This window comes from Myotis nattereri (assembly GCF_964212035.1).
Source record: "Myotis nattereri genome assembly, chromosome: 8".
NCBI classification, from domain to species: domain Eukaryota; kingdom Metazoa; phylum Chordata; class Mammalia; order Chiroptera; family Vespertilionidae; genus Myotis; species Myotis nattereri.
Window position 1 is genome coordinate 69061122 of NC_138083.1, and position 25756 is coordinate 69086877.

Here is a 25756-nt window from a genome sequence, read left to right on the forward strand (position 1 = left end):
TGGCAGAGACAAGAAACTCAGCCTTCCCCTCCGCAGCATCCATCTTGCAGTCACCCGCTCCTGCGCCCCTCTACCCCCGCATCCATTAGCAGCTTGAAGAATTGTCTGTTCCGCCATTAGCTGGTGCCTGGACAGAGAATCTGCGGCCAGGCTGGGGGCCAGGGGCTGGGGCTCTGAGGGCACCGGATGACGTCGTCATGGAGGTGTGTGTGACAACGAGTGTGTGTTAGTGTGCATGAGTGTATGTGACCACGCATGTGTGCTTATGTATGCAGCACATGAGTGGAGGAGACATACCTAGCGTGTGACTCCACAGTGAGTGCACCGAGTGTGGGGGCGAGTCCAGTTCACTTCGTTAAACACTCGCCAAGCTGTTGCTCCGTGCCTGGCTCTGGGCTGAGTGCCACCCACAGAGAGGCGATCAGCACAGGCCAGGCTCACTCAGGGAATATCAGGGTTCACCCTCACATGGGGACCTGAGGTCCCGGGAGGGGGGCACACAGTGGCAGGTTAGTCCCTGTGCCTCTTTTTAGTAAACCAAAGTGTCCATTCTGTTGCTTCTGTGTTGTGTGCGCGTGTGTCATTCTGTATGTGTATGCTTATCTGTGTGAGTGTGTTTTTGAAACTATGTGTGTATGAGTGTGTGTTTGAAAGTAGGTGTGTGAGTATGTCTGTATATAAGTGTGTGTGTGTGTGTATGTATTTGAAAGTATGTATGAATCTGAGCTGTGTGTATGTGTGACAGTCTTGTGTGTGAGTGTATGAAGTACAGAGTGTGAGTTCACTGTGTGAGCTTGTAAGCATATCTGTCTGAGCGTGTGTGTGTGTGTGTGTGTGTGTGTGTGTGTGTGTGAGTATGTGTGGTGGCTGTTGTGCTTGCACCTGGACTGTGGTCAGGACTGTGTCTTCTGCACGCCCTGCTGAACGTGAGTGCGCCAGCCTCTGCCTGTGGAGGGGTCTCCATCAGCTGATGAGGGCATCCTGGGCCTCACCCTACCGCGTCCACAGGCGTGATCCGGACTGCGGTGCCTGACCTCGACCGCGAGAGCCAGGAGCGCTACGAGGTGGTGATCCAGGCCACAGACATGGCAGGCCAGCTGGGCGGCCTCTCGGGCTCCACCACCGTCACCATCGTGGTCACCGACGTTAATGACAACCCGCCCCGTTTCCCGCAGAGTAAGTAAGGCCTTCCCAGAAGGAGGCAATATCTGTGCATCTGTCTGTTAGCTCATCCAAGCCACCCACTGACCCCAAGTTCCCTTTGGCTTCCCACCAAGAGAGGGACTCCCATCCAGCTGTCTGTCTACCCCCCCAAGCCAGCCACTTGCCCCAGACGCCTTCTGATCATGCTTTTTGCAGAGGAGGGCCCCAAAGTTGTCTGATTTTCCATCCATCCGGTAACATGGTGACCTCCTCACCCCTCACCTTGGTTCCTGCCGGCGGGGCGTTCCCATCTGTCCACCCACCCAACCCCTCACGGCCCTCACACACACCCTATCACGATCATTGCATGTGATCTGCCACTGGCCCAGGCTTGCACAGGAGTGGGGCAGACACAGGGATACGGAAAGAGGCTGCAGCCATACCCAGGCCACGGGACTTAGTTGTGCCTGGAGACCCTGAGGTCTGAGTGGCAGGTCTTCCCTCCTCTTCTGAGCCTGGAGGGCAGGATTCTGTGCTTCTGAATTATGAGGCCTTCTCGCTCCCTGCCTCTCCTGGCACAGTCTCCCACCCACCCATCAGCCCGCTAGCCCCTCTGTCCCAGGCTCAGGCGAAGAGCTATGCCGGGGAAGCCTGAGGCTGGCAGAGACTAAATGCCGCGGGGAGCTGGGCTGATTCCTATCTGGCGAGTCATTACTCAAGGTCTGCTGCTCTCACATTAGGCCCCGCCACAGGGGACTGACCCCCAGGAGATAAGGGAATCCAATCCCTTTGCCGAGAGTGTGGCAGCGTCATCTCGGCCTCTCGCCTCAGCCCAGACATGGAGCGGGGTGGGCACAGAACCCAGCCCCACCCTCTGTGGGGAAGCTTCGAAGCACTGGGTAGAGGAGGGGGAGTCACCCAGTCTTCTGCCCAGTTGTGCCTGGCTCTGTGCCAGCGCTGAGCTGGAAGGGGTGGGGCAGAGAAAAGAAAAGGCGCCAGGGCCCCAGGAAAACTCCTGTTTATTCATTCCTTTATTCATTCTTTATCTACCTCTGGCATTTCTTTATTGGGAAATAGAGCACACAAACAGAAGGACGTAACGTATCAGTGTAAAGCGGACACTCCTGGAACACCAAGCAGGACCCGAAGCCCCCGCATGCCCTCCCCCCATCATAATTCTCCCCACTCTTCCTCCAGAACCAACCAGAACCTGTCTGCTCGTGGTCTCCACCTCCTGGCCTTTCCTTAGGTCAGTGCACCTACTGTGCACCCCCTAACATCAGTTTCATTTCACCTGCTTTTAACCTTATATAAATGGGATCACATAGTACAAAGTGTGTGTCATGCTATTTTGCCTCTCAAAATTACATTTATGGAACCATCTGTTGTTACTTACAGCTGTCCTTCGTTCATTTTCATTGCTGTAGTGTAGTCCGGAGTTTCGCTGTTCTGCTGTTGATGGACATTTGGGATGTTTCCCGTTTGAGGCTGTTATGGAGGATGCTGCTTGGAACATGGTTGCACAGCTCATAATGCTGTTTAGCACACATGTCTCAGTGAATATACAGAGGAGCAGAATAGCTGGCTCATGAGATATGCTCATCTTCAACTCTACTAAATAAAGCCAAACTCTGTTCCCCACGAAGAAATGCGCATGTGGCCCTCGCTGCTTTGGCTCAGTGGATAGAGCGTTGGCCTACAGACTAAAGGGTCCCGGGTTTGATTCCAGTCAAGGGCACATGTCTGGGTTTCAGGCTCGATCCCCAGTGGAGGGTGTACAGGAGTCAGCCAATCACTGATTCTCTCTCATCACTGATGTTCCTAACTCTCTCTCCCTCTCCCTTCCTCTCTGAAATCACTAAAAATATATTTTTTAAAAAAAGAAAAGAAACGCATGTGTCCATTGTACCACATCCTTGCTAGCCCTTTGTACTATCAGATTATTTCATTTGTGTTAATCTGGGGAGGATATACCAGTAACTCACACTGCTTTTCATTCATTCACTCACTAGTCACTCACACATTTCTTTTATGCGACAGTCTGGTGTTCTGCCAGGTACTGAGAATGCCTGATGAATAAGAGATGTGGTCCCTGCCTTCTGAGAGAGAGAAAAAAGAGAGAAAATATGAGAATAAACAGAGAGTAATAAGTAATAGGGAAATGCAGTAATCCTCACACTGGGATAAGCTTGGAGGCCCTGGGCACACAGGAGCAGAACCTGGAGGTCTGGGAATGTTCCCTGGAGGAGGTAACATTCTGTGAGACTAAAGGAAGAGTGGGAATTGAGGAGGCAAAGGCAGGGAGGAGAATACAGAGCAGAATGCCCGGAAGTGAGGCAGAGCAAGTCATATTTAAGGAATTACAAGGACTGCCGCCTGGCTGAAGCTAGATTTGGGGTGGGGCAGCAGGGGGATGAGGCTGCAGGTGTCAGCAGGAGCCAGCCAAGGGACTTATACAACTGCATCCCGAGGCAGTAGGGAGCTATGTGAGGGATTAAAGCAGGGAAGTGGCATGATCAGCTGTGTCTTAGAGACAGAGCCCCCTCTCCCCCAGCTACTGCGTGAGACTTAGAGGCACCCAGTTTACATAAGCGGTATCCAGACCTGTGTGGGGACCTCAAGAGATAGCACTCACCTCCACAGCCCCTGCTTCATCTGCACTGGCCCATCATTTAGCAGATCACCCTCACCTCAACCTCAGCTCAGGGTGCGGTCTGCGCTCCATCTGACCGCATTCCTTCTGGTTTTCCATCTGCTTTGCCCCTGTGGCCACAATGGTCATCTTGCTATTCTTCAAGCATCCCAGGCATTGCACCCACCTCAGGGCCTTTGCACCTTCTGCTTCCTCTGTCTGGAATGCTCTTTCCCAGATATCTCCTTGGCTTGGTCTTCTGCAAAAATGTCACCTTCTCAGTGAAGCCTTTCTTGATCACCCTGTTTAAACGTACACACACACCCTCATCAGCCCTCCATCCCCTCCCACTGCTTCATTCTTCTCCTACATACCCATCACCATCTGACACATGCCTGTCTTACTGATGTGTTTAGTGTCTTTCTCTTTCCATTAAGGGGAAGGCACTATGAGAACGGGGATGTTGGTCTATGTTATTTGTTGCTGTAACCCCAGTGCCTAAAACTGCATCTGGGACATCATAGCTGCTCAATAAATAAGCAGAAATCAATGTCAACAGAAAAGTCAGCATAAAGCCTCACTGTTTTAATATAATTTGTCCCATTTATTGAGTAGCTACCATGTGCTAGGCAGTGCAGTGTGCATTTTGCAGGCATTGCCATCTAAGTTAATCGTGATAACAATGCTGTTAGGAAGACACTGTTATTCTCATTCTATAGAAGAGGGATTCAAGGTTCAGGATTACAAAGCCAGGACTGACTCCAGAACTTTAGCCTTGACCATGGTTCTCTTCTCTCACCTGCGCTGGGCAGATGGGGAAGCTGAGGCCCAAAGAACTGCAGGCACACTCCCAAACTAATCAGCAAATAAACCCAGGGTCCGATTTAGGGCCCTCCTCTTCGCACTGTCTCCTGCATTTCTGCAGAGGACATGCCTCTCCCAGCACCTTCCTGACCAACCTGGGAGCCCCTTGCAGACATTGCCCTCCCTGGAGCCCCTCAGGGCCCCCCTGCTCTCTCCTAGAGCTGGTGGAAGCTGCCCCCATCCCTGCTCACAGCCATATCCCCTACAGAGATGTACCAGTTCAGCATTAAGGAGTCGGCCCCCATCGGCACAGCTGTGGGACGCGTGAAGGCCGAGGACTCGGACGTGGGTGAGAACACGGACATGACTTACCATCTCAAAGAGGAGAGTGGCACCGGTGGCCATGTGTTCAAGGTCACCACGGACAGCGACACTCAGGAGGCCATCATCGTAGTGCAGAAGGTACAGCTGCCCGAGGAGGGATGGGGGAGGCAGGCTCTAGGGCAGGGGTGGGGAGTATCCAGCCTGCGGGCTGTATAAGGCCCGAGAAATCATTTGGTCTGGCCCTGACAGGGCATTAGGGTGAGTTAATTAAATGTTTGACTAAATAGAGCAAGCTAGTTTTTTTGAGTTGATAATTTTGTATGGCCAGAGAATGATGTTATAAATATCCAAATGGCCCTTGGCAGATAAAAAGGTTTCCCCACCCCTGCTCTAGGGGATGGAGTCAGGGAGGCCGCTGACAGCCAAATACTCCCTCCCGACTCCACTCCACGGATCAGGTCTTTACAGAGACCCAGGGCCACTCTGGGAAAATGCTGATGGTTTCCTCCCCATTTTACAAATGAGAAAATAAGGCACAGCAAGGTTAAGTGATTTGTCCAAGGTTGCACAGCTAGTTGTCAGGGCCAGGGTTCAATCCAGATTTGAATCAGTGCTTTTAATCACTACTAAGTGCTACTTCAAGTTCATACCAGGACCTTTACCTGCATCATTTCCTTTAATCCTGGCCTTTCTCTCTGAAGGAGACATCATTAATGTGCAATTTCACAAGTGATAAAACAGGCTTAGAGGGGTAAAGGGGCTTGTCCAAGGCCCCACCTATAAGGGGTAGAGCTGGGATTTGAACCCAGGTCTTGTGACTCCAAGCTCTCTCTTTCCTGAGTCTAACAGTCTTCCTCACTCATTGCCTTGTCCAGAAACCAGAAGTCAAAAGTACAAACTCAGTGAGTCCTGGAGGAAGAAGATGAAGGTCAAATAGAGAAGCAAAATCCATTTTCCAAGACATGGTCATGGGCATGGCAACTCAGGCTGTGCAGGCCTTTGAGACTGTCCACTCCAACCCTGCTCTCCCGCAGGAGGTCAAATCCCCTGCACTGGCTCTTGGATGGGGGTAGACCTTTGTACACGTTCAGGGACAGGATGCTCACTCCCTGTCATTGTCCAGCTCTTCCTCCTCCTATTAGCCAGAACCTCTCTCCCTAAATCCATTCCTATCAGCCTGGGCTTTGCCTTCTGGGACCACAGAAACATCTGCCCCTGACAACCCTTCATTCACTCAATAAGTGCATTCAGACCCACTCTCTAGCTGACCTTGAGCATAGAGAAAACTGCCAATTTCTTCAACTACTTCCCAGAGAATTATAATATGATAGCGGGTATCCTATATAATAAAAGGATAACATGCAAATTGACCCTAATGGCGGAACAACCAGTTGCTATGATGCGCACTGACCACCAGGGGGCAGACACTCAGTGCAGGAGCTGCCCCCTGGTGGTCAGTGCACTCCCACAGAGGGAGCTCTGCTCAGCCACAAGCCGGGCTGAGGGCTGCGAGTGCAGGTGCGGTGGCAGGAGCCTCTCCCGCCTCCTCAGCAGCACTAAGGCTATCCCAGGCTGCCAGAGGGATGTCTGACTGCCAGGCTCCCTGGGGGATCGGGCCTAAGCCAGCAGGTGGACATCCCCCAAGGGGTCCCGGACTGCAAGAGGGCACAGGCTAGGCTGAGGGACCCACCCACCCCGAGTGCATGAATTTTCATGCACTGGGCCTCTAGTTTATAATAAAGTGTTTACAATGTGCCAGGCACCCTTCACCTGCTTTCCATGTATGAATTCATTCCATCCCTACATCGTCTCTTTGAGGTACTGTCATTGTCCGTTTCATAGGCCCCAAGGAGTTCCATCCTGTGCATCCAAGGTCATGCATCTTGCAGAGCAGAGTAGGGATGTGGGTCCAGGCAGTCTGGCTCCAGAATCCACCCTTTTAAACACTATGCGGTTTTCAGTCTTCTGATCTCACTGTACAGTGAGTATCTGCACTGTAAGATGAGCCCATTCACAGGTGGGGAATTGGAGGCCCAGAGAGGCACAGTATCACAGAGCAGTAGAATCAGGCTCTATCCCCAGCCATGGGGCTTCAGCATAGCACTTGCTTGCTCTCACCCCCAGTGCTGCCCCCACCCCCCAACTCAGGGCCCCTCCCTCCAGCTCCAGCACTGGCGCCTAAGGTGTCTCTGTGGAGTCAGTGCTGGCTCAGGGAGCAGAGCCCTGCCTGATTGATGACCTGGCTCCAGAACCCATCGCTCATTCTCAGGCCAGGCCACTGCCTGCCTCCCTGCATCCTGATTTCCCAGGCAACAGGAAGGAGGGAGGAAGGAGGTGGCAGTTTTTGCTGCTGGAGAAGGTGGGGGGTGGGAGGTTCTGAAAGGAAAGGCGGGTCCCTACACACCAGGCTAATCTCTAGGAAGGTCACCCTTGTACTCAGAGAGCTCCCCCACCACACAACTGAGGTGCCTGCTGCCCCACCATGGCAATTTCTCTTTGCTGTCAGGCGGCGATTTTCAGCCTTTTTCATCTCATGGCACATATAAACTAATTACTAAAATTCTGCGGTGTACCAAACAACATACTATAATTTTTGCCGATCTGACGAAAAGATAGGTATGATCTTGATTCGTTCACACCAGATGGCTATTGTTGTGTGGCTGTTGTCATTTTTTTCTTTGACAATCTAAGGGGAAAGAGGTCAGTGCCCCTGACTAAATGGTCAGGTATTGCCGGTGTCAAAAACTCCTGCGGCACAGCGGCTGAAAACCGCTACTGTGAGGCACTGTCTTTAGAAGGCCAGAGCCAACACAGCCCCGGAGCACATTCATCAGAGGGTCACCCCCCAGCACTCCCGATGAGAAGCAGGGCTCAGTGCGGGCTTAGCCAGCTCTCTGGGAAAGCTCTAAGGCAGCCTGGCTTAGCCGGCTCAACTCGCATTAGCTGCTGCCGCCTATGTACCAGGGAATATGGCCTCTAATCCTCCCACCTGGGGCCCAGAGTGGCCAAGTAGATGCCCACAAACACACAGCTGGGCAGCAGCAGAGCCACCACCCTTTCCTCTTGTGGGGTAAGGACTTGGGAGCCGCACTGCCTGGGTTTGAATCCAGCCTCCGCCAGTGACTGCCTAAGTGATCTTGGGCAAGTTACAGGTTTCTAGACCTCAATTTCTTCATGTGTGAAATGAGATAACAATACAGGCCTCGAGGGGTGTTGTAAAATTAGATAAGATAATATGTTTAAAGCACTGGCACACAGTAGGTGATTTGTAAATTAAGAAATGAAATGTCCCAACATACCGTGCTGAGTAGTGAAAGTCAGGATGTTAGTACAGTTTAGCCCAGAGTGTCTGTGTCCCTAGGCAAGAGGGTCCTGCAGGGACCTGTAACCAGAGAGCGGTGGGTCCGCACATGGCCTGGGGCCAGCCCTCCCTCTGGGTCCACCTCGGGACTGGGGGTGGGGGAGGTTAGTCAGGGCCCCAGGGGACCCTGCCCGCTCACTGGCCCACTGCTTCCTCCTCCAGCGCCTGGACTTCGAGTCCCAGCCGGTGCACACGGTGGTCCTGGAGGCCCTCAACAAGTTCGTGGACCCCCGCTTCGCTGACCTGGGCACATTCCGCGACCAGGCGATCGTGCGCGTGACGGTGACCGATGTGGACGAGCCCCCCGAGTTCCGGCCGCCCTCCGGCCTCCTGGAGGTGCAGGAGGACGCGCAGGTGGGCTCCCTGGTCGGCGTGGTGACTGCGCGGGACCCCGACGCTGCCAACCGGCCCGTCCGGTGAGACCCCCGCCCGGGGCCACGCCTGCTGCCTGCTCTCCAGCCACCGCCCCTGCACTCGTGTGGGCCAAGCGGGAGGGGGCTGGGTCGGGAGGGAAGGAGGAGACGCTGGTTGGGGGGAGGGGGGAGAGAGAGAGAGGGCACAGCTGGAGTTCTGAGACAAAGGAAGCCCGTGTGAGGTCGGTCACAGATAGGCCAGGGACTCAGGGCCAAGTGGAGGTGCCCTTGACTCCCAGCTCCACTGTCTTGCCCCACCTCTCCCTCTCCACTGCTCCCTGGATCACCCCTAGACACCTCAGACTCCCGTTTGGAACTGAGCTCTCAACTGCTCCTGGAAAAACAAACAAACAACAAAAAACCCACTCCTTTCTTCCAGTTCCATCAAAAATGTTGGCGACATTCTCAACTCCCGTCTTTCTCATCGCCCTCCAAGCCATCAGCCGACTCTGTCATCTCCACTTTAAACACATCCAGAATCTGACTACTACTCACCCCCTCCCGCCGCCTGTGAGCCTGGCACCTCTTTCTCTCGCCAGGGTTGTCACAGTTGCCCACGGGTCTCCCTGCTCCTGCCCTCGCCCCTCTGGAATCTAGAATGGGCACAGGGCCAGGTTGAAATAGCTCAAATGTAAATCAGAGCATGGCCCTCCTCTGCCCCACGCCCTCACCTCTCTGGCTCAGAATAAGAACAAGCCCTGACAGTGACCTCCAGACCCTGTGAGATGTGGCCTCGCAGTAAACCTCTCAGGCACCCCCACACACAGCCCTCCTTCCCCGCTCGCTGGCCTCCTCAGGGCTCGTACACCAAGCTCACCTCTGCCTCAGGGCCTTTGCCACTGCTGATCCCCCGCCCGAATGTTTTCACCCGAACACGGCCAGGACTTGTCCTCTCACTTCCTCCAGGTCTTTGCTCAAGAGCGAGGCCTCCTCAGTGAGGCCTCCCTGACACCCTTTTTACAGTTTCAGCCCCACCTCCGTCCCCAGCCCCAACCCTTCAGATCGCCTTTCCTCTTTCCCATGGTCCTTGCTCGCCTTCTTCACCATCTAACACACTGCCTGTTCTCTAATTATTTTGTTTGTCTCTCCCATGAAAAGATAAGCTCCATGAGGGTGAGGCCTTAGCCTGTGTGTTCACCACTGTATCCTCAGGGCTTGGCCCGATGCCCAGCACTCAGTGGACACACACTGAATGTGTGGTGAGAGGGTGAAATGTAAAAACAGACAGACTGAGGAAAGAGACAGTGAGAGAGAGACACTCATGGAGATGTGGGAAGGCAAACAATGAGAGGAAGAGAGGTGAGAGACAGGAGAGCCAGTAGAACGAGGACAAGAGTAGCTAAGAGAGACATGGACCTCCCTGGCAAGATAGAAACAGACACAGGCAGAGAGTGGGGCAGAGCCGGGATGGAGACAGGAGGGTAGAGGGGAGGGGAGACGGGGTTGGGGAGCCCCTGACTGTGGCTTTGGTTGGAAGAAGGTCGGATAGAATAGAAAGGGGAAAGGGTTGTAGAAGAACCTGACCCAGTGGGGGAGGTCAAGGGTGGAGGGAATGGCTACCATTGCACAGATGAGAAGGAGTTTCTGGAGCCCCCTGCGTCCCCGCTACAGCCCCTGTACATAGTCAGTGAATGACCTCTGAGCCCACCATATGCCCCACTCTGTGCTGAGCACTGGAGAGAGTGGGGAGGGAAGTTAGTCTGACACGAATCCAGACGGGTAACAAGCCCTCTCATCTGTGTGACAGCTGTCTTGGAGAGGGACAATGCACACGCAACCTGTGCAACCTTATGTGGCAGCCCCAGGTGAGGACACAGACACCATCTTACTAACTGCCCAGGGGCTCCCAGACCCGGCGATACCCTCTGGGCTCAGGAACCAAGTCCTAGAGGCGACAGGAATGGAGCTGGGCTGAGTACCTGATCTGATCAGATGTAAACATGAGGGGATGAGCATTCCAGGCAGAGGAACGGCATGTGCAGATGTATGGAGGCAGAGGAGTGGTTGTGTGCCTAGGGAAGAGCGGGCTGTGATAGCTACAGTGGACTGAGGAGTGAGCAGCGAAGGTAAAATCTGACGGGCCTCCAGGGCAGGCTGAGGAGCTCAGACACTGTCCCTGGGCTGGCTGTACCCTTCTTGTGGCCACAACTGTCCTGCCTTTGAACTCCTCCAACGCCCTTCCACCCAGGCTGTTGGCACAGTCTTTCAACCTCCCCTTCAGCCTCTGGCTGGGCCCCAGACCTTGGGGCAGGTGGGAGGGCATTATCACCATTTGCCAGGAAACTGAGGCCCAGAGAGAAGAGGAGGCTTCCCTGGGCTCTCACAGTGAGTTAAGAGCCAGGAGTAGGAGCCGACTCCTTGCCTCCCAGATCAGTGCTCCCACCCACCTGCTCCCCTCCTCTCCAATATCGCTCTCTGTACCCCTTCAGTCATCTCCCTCCTCCCGCCCCTCCCTTCCCGCCTGCTTTTATCAGCACTGAAAGGGCCAACTTTGAAACCTTCTTTCATCTCTCCTTCTGGCCCCTTCCCTGGGGCTCCTCAGATGTGGAGGCGGTGAGAACCTTGAGACAGGTCCAATTTAACACCACAAACATTTACCCAACTCCTCCTCCATGCCAGGCCCTGAGCCAGGCCTGGGGACACCACCGAGATGACTCAGCCAAGGGCAGAGCTGGAGAAGGGTGCCCAGTCTATAGAGACAAACAGAAAAGGAAGCCAGTGAGAGGCTGGGGAGACAGAGACAGGTCCTCAGAGGCCACACGTGCTACCGAGGGCCTGGCTTATATCCCAGCTCCCTAGTTCCTAGGGTCATGGGTTCAGCCAACACCTATGAATTGAGTCGTGTCCAGCATTATTCCAGGAAATGCAGAAATGGTGATGACCCTATCCCTGACCACATGGGCTTTGCCTTCTCCTGGGGGAGACAGTCAACAAGTGATACATGGGATCATCTACATATATAAAAGCCTAACCGACTGTTACAACCGGTCGATCAGTAGCTATGATGATGCACTGACCACCAGGGGACAGACAGTCAACACAGGAGCTGCCCCCTGATAGTCAGTGAGCTCCCACAGCCAACCTCTCCTGCTTCCCCCCCCCCCCCCCCCGCCTCGGCAGGCCCCAATAGGCCCCAATCGCTGGCCAGGCCGAGGGACCTCACCCGTGCACAAATTCATGCACTGGGCCTCTAGTTGCTTATAAGAGCTATGAAGGAAATAGAGTCGTAGGATAGGGGGTTTGCACGCCACAGGGAGCTATTTGGATTGAGCTGTCAAGGAGTTGATAAATGAGCTGAGATCATACGGTAAAAGAGAGCCAACCATGCAAAGATGTGGGGGAGTGCAGGTGCAAAGGTCCTGAGGCAGGAACAAGCATCGTGTGTTCCTGGAAATGAAGGCATGAAGTGGTATCCTGGGAGGTTTGGCCTCGCACAGTAGGCGCCTGGGAAATACAGAACTGCATGTACAGGATGGTTTCTCTGAGTCCCGGAGCAAGGGAGAGTGGAAGATGCCACATAGGGTTGCATCTGTGCTTCAGAGTCTATTTTATTCGTTTTACAGCTGAAGAAACTGAAGGTCAGAGAGGAGAAGTGACTCATCCAGTGTCACTCATCCTGAAAGGGAAAGGAATGGGCTTTAACCCGTGATTGTCCCTTCTTGAGTCCATCCTCCTGCCGTTTCGCCCCTGCTGTTACTCTCTCCGTGGTTAACGCAGTGACCAAACTTGTGCCGTGCTTCCCCAGTGCATGAGGCACAGAGATGAGTCAGACATGGGTCAACGGGAAGACTAGGCTGCCACATATATGAGTCTGGTGACAGATCTAAGTCTGAGTGGGTTTGGGCTGAGACAGGGGCGTGAGGACTAAAGAGCTCCAGGAAGGGGCGAGTTCTCTCTCATCAAGGAGAGACGTGAACACAGGCTTCCCCCAGGTGGCCCCAATGGGCCAAAAAGGATGAAGTGGAATAGGAAGGGGGCACCCCGGGGTGGAGTGATGGTGAGGGCCAGGGGGTAGGAGCAGAATCATGGAGCCAGGAGGTTACATTCAGGAGCAGGAAGATCAGCTAGATGAGCTCACGTGAGGAGTTGGGGGATGAGGACAGGGACAGGCTGTGAAGGACCTTGATGTCAGGTGAGGGAGTGGGGCTTTATCCCTCGTCAGTGGGCAGCCTTGGATAAAGCTCTCGAGGGAGGAAGGAAAGTGTTCCGATGGGCCCAATTCTGGAAGAGGCAGCTGTGTGAGTCTCCTTTGAACACCAGAAACAGGAAAGCCCACCCCGGACCCGAGGGAGAGAACCCCAATGCGCTCCCAGCACTCCACAGTGGGTGCGGCAGAACGGGCGTGGGCTTTGGGATCACGAAGATCTGGTCTGAATCCCAGTTCAGTTGTAGAATCATGGGGGCAATACCTGCCCCACTCCCAGCCTGTTTTCCCATCTCTAAGACGGGCATCGTGATCACACCTGCCTCGTTCACTTACTCAAAGAATGGGCATGTAGTGTCTACTAGGCTCCAGATTCTGTGCTTGGTGCTCCCAGGGCCGGAGGGAGGATTACATGTTTGGATATTACCATTTTCCTTGGTGGTCTGGACACTGTTTCTCCCCTTCGTTCTGCAACCAGTACTAACCACATACAAATGTCTAGGCATCTTGTATAGGCTTTGAAGTGTGCCTTAAGGGTGATGGGGGAAGAGGGAAAGAGTCACAGGCAGGAGGGAGTGAGCAGAGAGAAATCCCTGGATTTGGAGAGGCAGCCCTTTCATAGCTAAAGGGTGCCCCCCGCTTGTAGCCAGCCTGTGAAGTGGGTACCATCATCATTATCACCATCTCCATTTTTAAGAGGAGCAGACTGAAGAAGAGAGAGATTAAATGACTTGCCCAAGGTCACACAGCTGCTTCAAACCCAGGCAGGTGGGCACCAGATCTGCACTCCTGCCCACCCCCCACCCCCCAGGCCTCCCTTGCACACGTGTGGGCATGCGCTCACTAGCTGACATGCCACATTCTCTCACCGCACTCCCCCACGCCCGCCTGCTCTGGTCCCCTTCCTGCTTTCCAGGTCCTGGCTGACCAACGAGAAGCAGGATAGTGAGATTTGAACAGAATCTTCTAGACCAGTGGTCGGCAAACTGCGGCCCCTTGAGTGTGGCTCTTCCACAAAATACCACGTGCGGGCACACATACAGTGCGATTGAAACTTCGTGGCCACACTCAAGGGGCCAAAGAGCCGCATGTGGCTTGCGAGCCGCAGTTTGCTGACCACTGTTCTAGACCCAAGGGAGCCTCCTATCTTCTCAGGCCACTTGGCAATTCTCCAACGTCCATACATGGCGCCTCCCACTCCAAAGCACGCAGACCTCACACTGGTTGGAGGGACTTCTGTGTACCCCTCGCCAGGCATTTCTGAATAAAAATTAGAATAACAATAATTCTCACTCTCGAAGTAATTTTCCTGGAACTCCAGCTCGACATTTAATCCTCCCAACTGGCCAGGTAGGATTATCATCTCTATTTTGCTGAAAATTAGGCTCAAAGAAGGAAGTGACTTACCTGGGTCAACCTGGGCCTGGATCCAGACTCAGGGCTGAGCAGCTGCCTCTTAAACCTTTGCTCTGCTGACTGTAACGCAGTATCTCACACACACAGACACGCACACCACTGACCTAGTCAAGTCACACACACTTTCCACCCACCACGCAGGCCAGACACACAACTCATGCCCCTGCACGTGTGGCACACACGCCTCTGCCCACCCCACGTTGCCCCCACGCTTGTCAGGCCACACTCCTTGCCACGTGCTGTGCCCATCCCCCTACCCTCCCACTCACTGGCTGGCTCCCTGAGCTGGAACAAAAACACCTGGGCTCAGCCAGCCACAGTGACCTGCAGCCCCAAGTCTTTAGCTGGTTAATAGCGGCCCCTCCCCCTTGGCCTTGGGAACAGCTGCCTCCACTTAGATTCCAGGCCCCCCTTCCTCTCTGGGAAGGAACAAAAGAGAAAAGCTGGGGGGAGGAAGATCGGAGGAGGGAAAGGAGAGGAGCGAGTGAGCAGAAACGAGGGGCGAGGAGAAGCAAGGAGGAGGCAGTGGGCATCCTCCCACAAGCCCTGCCTCATGCCCAACCCTGACCCCCTCATCAGGAGCCCCAGGTTGTGTCATTCCCCTGGACTCCATTCTCCTGCCTGAAAATTCAGGAGGAGGTCTCCATAGTCCCTTCCAGCTGAGCTGACACTCAGAGGCTGCTTCTACCTTCTTTGGATGCAAACATCTGACAGGGCCGGGCTGGGGGCAAAGGGGACCTGAGGCTCCACGGCTGCCGCTGTGGATGGGTCAACAGCTAGAAAGAACTCTGGTCTAGAGTCCCACATGCAGGTACGAATCCCAATTCTGTGACAGTCCCTGTGCAACCTTGGACAGGGTCATCACTGGCCCATATGGCACTCTTGAGAAGATGCTCCCTGGGCGAGGACACACGACTTGGCAAGCAGGACACTGGCTGGACTTCACCCCCTCGTCCCCCTTCAGCCTGGCACCTTTGTCAGGACACAACCTTCATAACCATACTGGCGGTCTTACGCTTGGCAGGTGTCCTCTCTGAGCCTCAGTGTCTTCATCTGCAAAACAGGGAGATCCTATCAGCCCTACGGGATGCCAGGCACAACCTCATTTGTCTCATTTGCCCCTTTATCCCCAGGGCCTAGCACAGAGCAGCACAGAGAAGGCACTCCGTTAATGGCTGGGCGTAAAGGAATGAATGGAGGGATGGCTAGAGGAAAAGCAAGCTGCAAACTATTTGAGCCTTCCCACACACAATCACCCACGAGGACCGAGGCTGGTCAGGGGCAAGGCCGGTGTTGGCTCAGCAGTTTAGGGTTAGGGAAAGGCACCAAGTGGGACTCAGGAGACTGGCTGCACTGCCTACTATGGCCATGTGCACAGCCCTTCGCCGTTTCCCACAGCCCTCAGCTCCACGACCACAGTAACTATGAAAAGAAGAGCGCTGGCCGGTGTGGCTTCGTTGGTTGGAGCATCGTCACATATACGTGATGAAAGGTTGCTGGTTCGACTCCCAGTCAGGACATGTACCTAGGTTGCAGGTTCACCCCCTGGTTGGGGCACAGTACAGAAAGCAACTAATCTATGTGTCTCCTCTCTCTCTCTCTCTCTCTCTCTCTCTCTCTCTCTCTCTCCCCCCCCCCCTTCCCTCCGTCCCTCCCTACCCCTCTCTCTAAAAATTAAGCATATCCTCAGGTGAGGATTAACTAATTTTTTTAATAAGAAGGGCTGTCACCTATGCCCAGATCTGTGAATCCCCTCCTCCAGTCCACACCAGTGGCAGGCATTAGTCACACCCTTTCCCAGGTAAGCACACAGAGCCCATGGAGGCCCAGCGACCTGTCCAGGGTCACACAGACAGAATAAGTAGCAGTGGACTCCTCTCAGACCTGTGCAGTCCCACTGGGTGTCTGTCATCATCCCCATTCAGCAGATGAGGAAACTGAGGCCCATAGAAGTTTGGTAATGCAGCCAAGGCCCCATTGAAGGGTCATGTCAGGGCTTTGGTGGCCTCGCCTCCCTGGGCCTTGGTTTCCCCTCTGGGAGGTGGGGAAAGGTCCCCTCTTCTCCTGCGGGGGGAGGGGGGGGGGACAGGGGCAGAGCCTCGGGCTGAACCCTGCCCACCAGGCGGCTTTGTCCTACCGCACAAAGAGCCCTTGCTTGGCATTCGAGGCCTTTGTGGGCTACGCAGCCTGGCGGCACCCGCCTGCGTTATCAGCTCAGGAAGCGTCAGCCAGCGCTGGCGGGGCCTCTCTGGGCTGCCGCCCGAGACATGTGCTGGACACGGGCCTTTCAGGCCTGGAGCCGCCACACAAAGGCCCGGGAAGATGGCAGAACAAAGGGCTTTTTCACTGGGCAGCTGAAAGCCGCAGATTAGTTCCTGCATGCTGTGCAGGCAGGGCGGGAGTGGGCAGCCAGCGGCTCCTCCCCCAGACCCACTAGATGCAGCATCACTCGCCCAAGTCCCTGATTGGGGGGGCGGGGGCCTTCCACGCCCAGGCAGCCAGAGAGCCTCATGACCCAGAGCCCACCCCTTTTCCCTGCTCAGAATTTCTCCTGCCTCCCCCCCCCCCCCCCCCCCCCCGTCCCTGTCCAACCTCTGAATCCTGTGCCCTGCCTGTCCTGGTGCCTAACTCTCCCCTTCCCAGTTCTAACCATTTTGCATCATTTTCCCTTTCCTGAATAATTCTCACCACCTACCTTTGCACCTTCTGTTCCCCCTGCCCCATAAACAGCTTCCCCCTTCTCAGGCCCAATTCCAGGGTCACTGCTTACAGAAACATAAGAATCGTATACCCAGCGAGTGTTAACTCCCTTCAGTGACTCTGCCTACTTCCAGCCCTCGCAACAACCGTTAGCCCAGTTACCCAGTGAAGAGGCTGAGGCTCAGAAACGCTGAGGCTGCCAGTGGGCACACAGCAGGCACCCAGTGCAGCTGAGATGCAAACCCAGAACCTTTCTACCCTCCTCTGGTGGAAAGGCTTGCTCTGCTCCTTGTGCCTCCCAAGCAGGTGTCCTTCTTGGCGATAGGGCAGGGTGGGGCGAGGGACATGGTGTGGGTTCCATCTGGTGCCGGGGCACCTCAGTCAGCCCCGCCCTGCCTCCATCAGGTATGCCATTGACCGAGAATCGGATTTGGACCAGATCTTCGACATCGATGCGGACACAGGTGCCATCGTGACGGGCAAGGGACTGGACCGTGAGACCGCCGGCTGGCACAATATCACAGTGCTGGCCATGGAGGCAGGTAAGCTGGGGCGAGGGGGCAGGATGGAGAGAAGGGTGAAGGCTGGGGGGCAGGGTGAGGCGGGGCAAAGAGGAAGAACCCTGCAAAGATGGCAGGGTGGGAGGAAAGCAAAAGTCAATGGGCAGGCCCAGCCACTGTGGCTCAGTGGTTGAGTGTTGACGTATGAACCAGGAGGTCATGGTTTGATTCTCAGTCAGGTCACATGCTCCAGTTGCAGGCTCAATCCCCAGTAGGGGGCGTGCAGGAGGTAACAATGAATGGCTCTCATCATTGATGTTTCTCTCTCTCTCCCTTTCCTTTCCTCTCTGAAATCAATAAAAATATATATTTTTAAAAGTCAATGGGCAGGAACAGAGAAATGTGGGAAGGATCCAGGCCAAAATAGCAGGGCCAGTCTTGAGGCTGGTTTCTTCCCTCAGCATTTATTGAGCACCCACTGCATATCAAGCCCTGTGTTAGAGGCTGAGGATACAGCCCTGAACAAGACAGACAAGGCTTCTGTCTTCCTGGGGGAAGCGAGCCTGTGAACAAATGGAGAGAAAAGGTGGACATCGAGTCAAGGGAGAGAAGAGAGCAGGGAAAGGCAGGGGCTTGGGGGGGTTGTTTCTCTTAAGAGAAGGCCTCTCTGGGAAAGAGGCATTTCAACAGAGACCTCAGTAAACTGAGGAGTCATGCTGATATCTAAGGGAAGAGTGTTCCGGCAGGAGGAACAGCCAGTGCAAATGCTCTGAGGTGGCAGTTTGCTTGGCCTGTTGGAGGGTCAGCAAGGAAGCCAGTGTGTAGTGAGGGCAGAGTGGTCAGTCATTGTAGGGTCTTCGGCCTTTACTCCAAGTGAGGTGGGGAGAGTTGAGCAGAGAAGGGACGAAGTCTAACAGGGTGCCTCTGGCTGCTACATTGAGAATGGAAAGCAGGGATCCGCTAGCCAAATGCCAGGGTGCAAGGAGGACACGCCAGTGTCCTGGCCCAGGGCAGGAGCTATGGAGGAGGGAAGAAGTGATCAGCTTTCAGAGACAGGATGAAGGGAGAGCCAGCAGGACCTGCCACAGGATGGTGTAGAACTAAGAGATGGAGAGAAGTCAAAGAGGGCTCCCAGGTGCTTGGCCTGAGTTTCCAGAAGAGGAAAGAGTGTGAGAGTGTGTGTGTGTGTGTGTGTGTGTGTGTCACAGGCACACTTTGGTGCCTCTGGGAAGGAGTGTGAACTGGGAGAGAAAGGCGGGGAGTCCTGAGCCATGGGGTCCAGATAAGTAAGGCCGTTGAGGTGAGGAGCTAAGAGCAGAGGGATTCACGGAGCCGCAGGAGAGGGGAGAGGGCAGCTGCAGGCCTCCGCCATAGCCCCACGAGGCTGCCCCGACCTGCTCTCCAAGCTCCCACACCCTGGCAGCTGTCAAGGTCTCAGAAGCCAGCAGAGCCGCCAGTCAGCAATCATGACAACAGGAGTCCTCGGTCTCTGAGCCTCAGGCAGCCAATTTTCAAACTCCCCTCCTCACCTCCTAGGCCCCAAGCCCCTCCTGGCCCTGTGAGCCTCCTGCCTTCTCCTCCTTCCGCAGCTGCCCTCCCACTTTGCAGGCCCCACCAGCCATCCCAGGGCTGGGGCCGAGGAAGTCCCTAGGCTGAAGTTCCCTTCGTCTCTTTCAACTTCAGTTTAAAAGAAAATACAAAGCTGGCTCAAACCTCAGTGCCTGCTGCTCCCAAGCCTTTGAATCCACTCTGCCACCACATGAAAGGCCGATAACAAAGGTGGCTGGAGAGGAAGTGGCGGCCGGGCTGGGGGGAAGACAGCTCCCCCTTTGCCTCCCTGAACCTGCTCCCTGGGCAGCCAGGGGGACTGGCCAGGCTGCTGGACAGAGATGCCTCCTCTCCCTCCCACAAACATCTCCTCCAGCAGCCGTCACACCACCTGATGGCCCACCACAGCACAGCCGCTCCTGGGGGAAGTGGGTCCCTGTCAGAGAGCAGCTAGAGTAGCATAGAAAGGCCGCATCGCTGCCGTGCCACCAGAGGAAGAGTGTGAGGGACTCTCCCCCATAAACATTTTACAGTGTTTACCTAATACACATTCAGGACTGGTCGCTTTCTAGCAATTACTTTTCTCGAATCATAATCAGTAACAGATCAGCACCCATTTTACTTTGGGAAAATTGAGGCTCCGAAAGTTAGGAGACGTGCCCACGGATGTGCAGTGACAGAGCTGGGATTTGGACCAAGTCTACCCGGCTCCCAACATAGTGTTGCTGTGTGGGCCCCCTTCCCCTGGTACTCGCTGCTTTCTGTGCCCACCCCTGTCCCACCCACCAGTCCCCAACTACTGACCATGGGGAAGGGCAAGACTGGTCACTGGGCTAGAGACACCCCCACCTCTGAGCTGCATTCCGTAACCCCTGCCCAGCCCTCACCAGGATACTCATCAGTGGGGGAAGGAATGGCTCCCACTGCACAGTGCTGGTGGGGGATTAAGTAGGAAAATGCAAGGAGAGAGCTTAGCCCAGGGCTTACTAAGTGCTCAGTTAGTGGGACCTATCGATCTTGACTACGCACGTCACTTACGCACCGACTCTGTGCCAGGCACTGTACAGTGACGTGCTCACTGAATATTCCCACTAAGAGGTGTCGCGCCTGCTGTATCCCCAGTATGTGGACGGGGACACTGAGGCTCAGAGAGGTGAAGCCATTGGTCCAAATCTCCAGCCCCAGCCTGTCTGACTCCAGAGCCCAGCTCTCACCCATTGCCCCTCAAGTCATAATTCCTTGGTGCCTGGCAGAGGTTCCGGGGGGAACAGCGATGGCCCCAAGGTCACAGAGTGAGTCCATGTGCGGCCAGGGCTCCCCCCCAGGCCTGTGCTGGCAGCTGCGGGAGCCCCCGTGCAGTGCCGAGGGTCCTACCCTCCTGCGCCTCGGGCTGAAGCATCCATTTGACTTCCACAGAAGCAGGGGATGCTCAGGGGTCACCATGCCCGCCTGCTCTGGGTGCAACAAACGTAAGGTGACAAGCATCAGAGGGGAAATATTTATACACAGCGGCCGAGCTGCGCGAGCCCCTCGGAGAGCAGCGTGGGAGGTGGGAGCGCCGCCTGTCACACTGGATTACCTCCAGACTCCCAGGCCACTTAGTATGCTGTCTCCCCTCTCCATTCCGCCTATGCCGACGCTCCTTCCCTGACATTATCTTTAACGTTTTGTAATCATGAAATATTAATGACCGATATTGAATTTAAAGTACAATTTGTGTCTGAATCCTTCGGTGGAAAGGGCAGTTGTAAAGGGACAGCCTTCAAAGAGAGGGGGGTGGGGTGCCGGGGCCTGCATCCGGCTCCCTCCTCCGGGGTCGGCAGGCCCTAGGCTGGTCTGGAGGGCAGGCATCCGTGCCCAGGAGAGCCAAGCCTTCAGCATTAGCCAGACGCTTCCCCATCCCAGTCACCCCAAGCCAAGTCGCGTCTTACAGCACCCCGGTTTCCCTTTACCCCAGAGCGTGTGTTGTGATTTCTAATGTGCTCTCGGGAGTATTCAGTCAGTCTCTCTTCCCCAGGAAACAATGCCTTCTCCCAGGGCAGGGTCTCGTCTGTGTCTGCAGCAGTCACACCGGGCCAGGCAGGTAGTAGGCGAGTGTAAATGTTTAATGAATGAATGGCTAAATGGGCGCGCCCACCAGTTAGGACATGATGGAGAGGAATGGGCTCTGCTGCTTGCTTCCAGCTGTGTGAGTTTGGGCAGGTCACACCCCTCTCGTTGCCTTCGTTTTCTCATCTGTAAAATGGTACCGCATTGGATAACTATCAGCGATAGCCGTTTCTATTTATTTGAGGCTTACGATATGCCAGACGGCATGCTGTAAGCTTTATCATGCCGAGTGCTTTATATAAAACATCTCGTGTTGTGTGCATTAGAATTCACGCACGGAAGGCGCCTAGCACAGTTCCTGACACACAGCAGGTGCTTTCACGGCCAGAGAACGAGTCTGAGGGGAGAGGGATGTCGGAGATGATGGTTTCCAGCCTCCTCACCCCCAGCCCATTTCATTGCTGGGGAGACTGAGCCCAGGGAAGGGAAGCAACTTGCCCAAATCCACCGATGAGGTGGCTTTCTGACTCCCAGGCCTGTGCTCCTTAGGAGGACAAGATAGGGGTGCCTGCGGGGCTGGAGGAAGGACCAGGGATGGGGTGAGGGGTTGCAGTGGTTTGAGGGGCAGAGAGCACTTTTCCTCCAGGGAGAACCCTCGCACACCATGTCTCCCTCAACCAGCGTTCTCTCGGGGCCCCTCACCCGCCTGCCCAGGGCTGGGCACGGAGACCTGGGGGTACACAGAGCCACTGACCTTGGGAGCTCACAGTGGGCAGGGGAGAGACATGTCAACAGTGAGTGGAATCAGGGGGCAGTGGGCACTCGGGAGGAGCGGGGAGGGTGCCCAGCCAGAGGGAGAGAGGCAGGAAAGCTTTCGCAGAGGAGCGGACATCTGAGCTGGGTCTCCAAAGCCAAAAAAGCCTTTCTGAGCGGCAAGGGGGGCCGGGTGCTCCCAACACAGAGGCTCCTGTGTGCACAGGCCTGGAGGCCTGCTGAGAAGGAGCACACGGGGCGGCCGAGGCTGGGCTGGGAGAGGCTGGCGCAGGCGGGGCGAGGGAGCACGCAGAAGTCACCGATGTCCTGTGAGCTGGGCGGCTCCTGGAGACGGCAGGAATCGGTGAGCAGAAGACTGACCTAGTCAGATGTGCGGTCCCCAACATTCGCTCGGGTTCAGAGGGGAGGGCAGACAGGAGGGGACGCGCCTGGAGCAGGAGAAAGATGGGGCTGCGAGGAAGACCCGGCTTAGATTCGTGTGGGCACGCCGGCCGGCCGGGCGGGCAGGGCCAGGACGGGTGGAAGAAGTGCCAGGGAGGCCGAGAGTGGAGAAGAGGTTTGGCTCAGCCCTGCATGGAGGGGCCACTTTGGGAGGCAGTGACCTCCCCATCACCAGGGGGTGCAAATCGGGCCTGGGCTCCTCTTGGGCTAGGGAACCCCTGGGATCCTCTGCCACCTCAGCCGCCTGACATGCCACCTGGAACAAGGGTTTCGTGATGCCCATAGAGTCTCCACAGGACCGCCCAGAACGTTAGGACCACTCAGCCCTAGGGAGGAAAACCTCCCCACAGCCCCGATTCTAGGGCCCCCACTGCACCCAGACATCCTCCCCTACCCTCGGGAGGACTGAACCGCCCCCCAACAAGATCAAAGCCTCCAGGCTCCTTGGGGAAGCCAAACAGATCATCAAAGTCCCGGAGAGACAGAGAAGGGCACCTGACCTCCCACTTCCACTGGAGATGAGTGGGGACAGGGCAGGGCGTGCGCGGAGTCCCCTCGTGACAGCCCTGAAGCCCCTCCCCTGAGCACCCCCACCTGCTCACCCAGCCCCCCTCACCGTCCCGCCTGCTTGTCTTGGCCGGCTGGTAATTGGGATGATAAATCTTCCTGCCCAGCTGGCCAGCTCTAATCAGAGCTGGTGTTTTTCGATGCAATTTAATTCCTTTGGGAGGGGGAGGGGCTGATAGATGGTGCAGAAGAGGGTCCAGCTCTGCTCCTGCCCCCACCACAGCCAGTGAGCGGGAAGGAGGTACCTCGGAGCTGCCCCTCCCTCCCTCTCCCACTCTCATCTCCTCTCTCCCACTCTTGCAGCCTCGATCTCTCTTTCTCTCTGGGCTTCTGTTTCTCTCACAGCCACGGAGAACTTCCAAGTCCAACTCCATTTGTTTTACTGATGAGAAAACCTTGGTCCGGCGATAGAGGCAGGAACAGGGTCCCGCAGCACATGGGTGCTGGGGTTACAGCAGTAAACACAACAGACAAAAATTCTGCTGGCTTCCTAGCGGGGGAGGTGGGCAATGGGCAAGGCAGGCAGGTAGAAACATGGGGTGTTGATGTGTGCTGTGGGGAGAAATACAGCCGGGAGGGGTGTCAGGTGGGAGAGTAAGAGGCCAGTTTAAATAAGGTCATCAGGACTTCACCTGATTGGTTTAACAGTGTGTTTCACATTACTTCCTGGTTAGATCTCAACCTAAAGGTCACTTACTCCAGAGAACACATCCCTGTACACTCCCCCCAAGGGCGGGGCCCCCTGCTCCATGCTCTCACAGCTCCTGAACTTTATCCCTCAGCTCTTTTCAGGGTCTGGAGTAATGTCTGTCCCTGCCACTAGACTGAGAGACCATGTTGGTCTTGCTCACTGTTGTGTCCTTGGTACACAGAAGGTGCTCAATCCGTAATTGTCAGCAAAAACCAGAGGTCTCAGCTCCAAATTGCTCAGTCCATTCCTCCATCTGTTATGCATAAGGGACCCGGGGTGCAAAGTGTAAGAGGCCCACCCACACTGCACAGCCATTCTCTGCCCCAAGTCTGGTCTCTTCCTGAAGCACCCACTGAACTGCTGGGCCCCTCAGCCCCTCGGCCCCCCAGGGCGTCACCTGCCGCCTCCCAGATTAATGGGGAGCCAGCACAGGGAAGAACCACCAGGCCGAAGCACGTTTAATTTTAATTTAGGAATCGCTAAGGCTGCAGGCCTGCTCAGCTCTGGGCTGTCAATCAGCCTTCCTCAAGGCTGCATCAATTAGTTTAAAAATATTGAATGTAATTTTGCCTGACACAACATATTGCAGCTACTGCAAAATATAATTTATTTTAGAAGAAGAAATAATTAAACTAATTTGCATGTCAGTCAGCTGAACTGAGATGCCAAAGGCGGGGGGGAGGCCCAGGGGGGATCTGGCCCCTGGAGAGGGCACCTGCTGCTGGGCATTGGGTGGGGTCACTGTGGGCCTGGGTCTGAGCAGTAGGTGCCTCTGGATGGACAAATATCCAGGCAGCTAGAGAGCCCACTGGCATTGTACCTAGACCAAGCACTGGACTTGGAGTCAGGAGACTTAGAACCCAACCCAGCTCTGCCGCTGACTCGCCTGGGGCTTTGGATAAAGCCCTGCCCTTTCTGGGCCTCAATTTTCTCATCTACAAAATGGGTTTAACAAGACCTCCTTAACAGGTTGTTTCGAGAATGAAATGAGGTCATAGATAAGAAAGTTTGTTATAAATTGGGAAGTCCTGCACAGAGGTGAAGATTAATGCATGGGTGGGTTCCTTGTTTTATACCAGAAATATTTAAGGTGGTAAACGTGTGAATTATTATTATCAATTTTTACAAATGATGTTAACCTGGGAAGAAGGCAGTCAGAGGTGAGACATCAGGCTGGACTCCCCCACCTGCCAGTCACTCCAGGGCGGTGGTTGGCAGCCCTTGCTACACACTGGGCTCCTGGAGCTGTTAAAAAAATGGCAGTGCTGCCCTGACCGGTTTGGCTCAGTGGATGGAGCGTCGGCCTGCGGACTGAAGGGTCCCAGGTTCGGTTCCGGTCAAGGGCATGTACCTTGGTTGTGGGCACATCCCCAGTGGGGGGTGTGCAGGAGGCAGCTGATCGATGTTTCTCTCTCATCGATGGTTCTAGCTCTCTATCCCTCTCCCTTCCTCTCTGTGAAGAATCAATAAAATATATATTTTTTAAAAAACAACAAAAAATGGCAGTGGCCAAGCCTTGGACATCTGTGTGTTTTAAAGGCTTCCCAGGTGACTAATTGCAGCCGGCTGGAGACTGCTGTGATGTCAGGGGCACTGGTTCTTGATTTCAGGGTGGCCCACAAGCTCTGGGGGTTCCAGGCCAGCCCCCAATTTCAGGGTCCCTGGGATAAGCTTTGCAGGTGGCGATGTTGGCAGAGTAGAGGCTCCCCTCCTCCAGTTGATTCAGCTGCCCTGCCCCTTAGATCTGAGACCCTCACTCATGCCCAAGGGCTCAGGGCTTTCTTAGGAGGTGACCTGTGACATTTTAAAAGGGAAGGCGGAACAGCACCAGAATGGTAATTACGCGGGGCGGGAAGGAGGCCGTGTTAACTAACCGTGTCGTGTAAACATTTCACAATCTATACATGTATCAGGTCCTCACACATTGTACACCTTCAGCTCACACCACATTAATGACAATGATATCACAACAAAGCACGAACGTGTCAAAAAGAAGAGGGAGGAGATACCAGCAGGACCTAAAGAAGCGGTGCCATAGGGGCCTCTCCAGCTGTGGCCAGTCCTCCCGCAGGGTGGCTGCCCACGGACGGGGAGCTTGTCCTGAGGGCTCCTTTCTGCGTGCCCACAGGACTCTGTCTCTTCTCTGGTCCCTGTGCCGCCCCCACTGCAGGGGAGGGTGCCCCCCTACCCTCCCTCTGCCTCCGCGGTTAGAGAGGTGCCTGTTCCTGGCACAGCCTCACCCTCCCCGA

At 55.1% G+C, this 25756-nt stretch overlaps 1 protein-coding gene across 1 annotated transcript in view; it reads left to right on the forward strand.

Annotated features, from left to right (window-relative positions):
* CDH22 (cadherin 22) overlaps positions 1-25756 on the forward strand; it is a gene marked incomplete at its 5' end in the record, with an annotated part of 68841 nt that overhangs the window by 30651 nt on the left and 12434 nt on the right. The window contains 4 exons of the mRNA XM_081096560.1: positions 1009-1176; positions 4848-5041; positions 8427-8680; positions 17343-17479. Coding sequence (XP_080952686.1) covers positions 1009-1176; positions 4848-5041; positions 8427-8680; positions 17343-17479 — 753 coding nt within the window. The remainder of the gene's footprint in view (positions 1-1008; positions 1177-4847; positions 5042-8426; positions 8681-17342; positions 17480-25756) is intronic.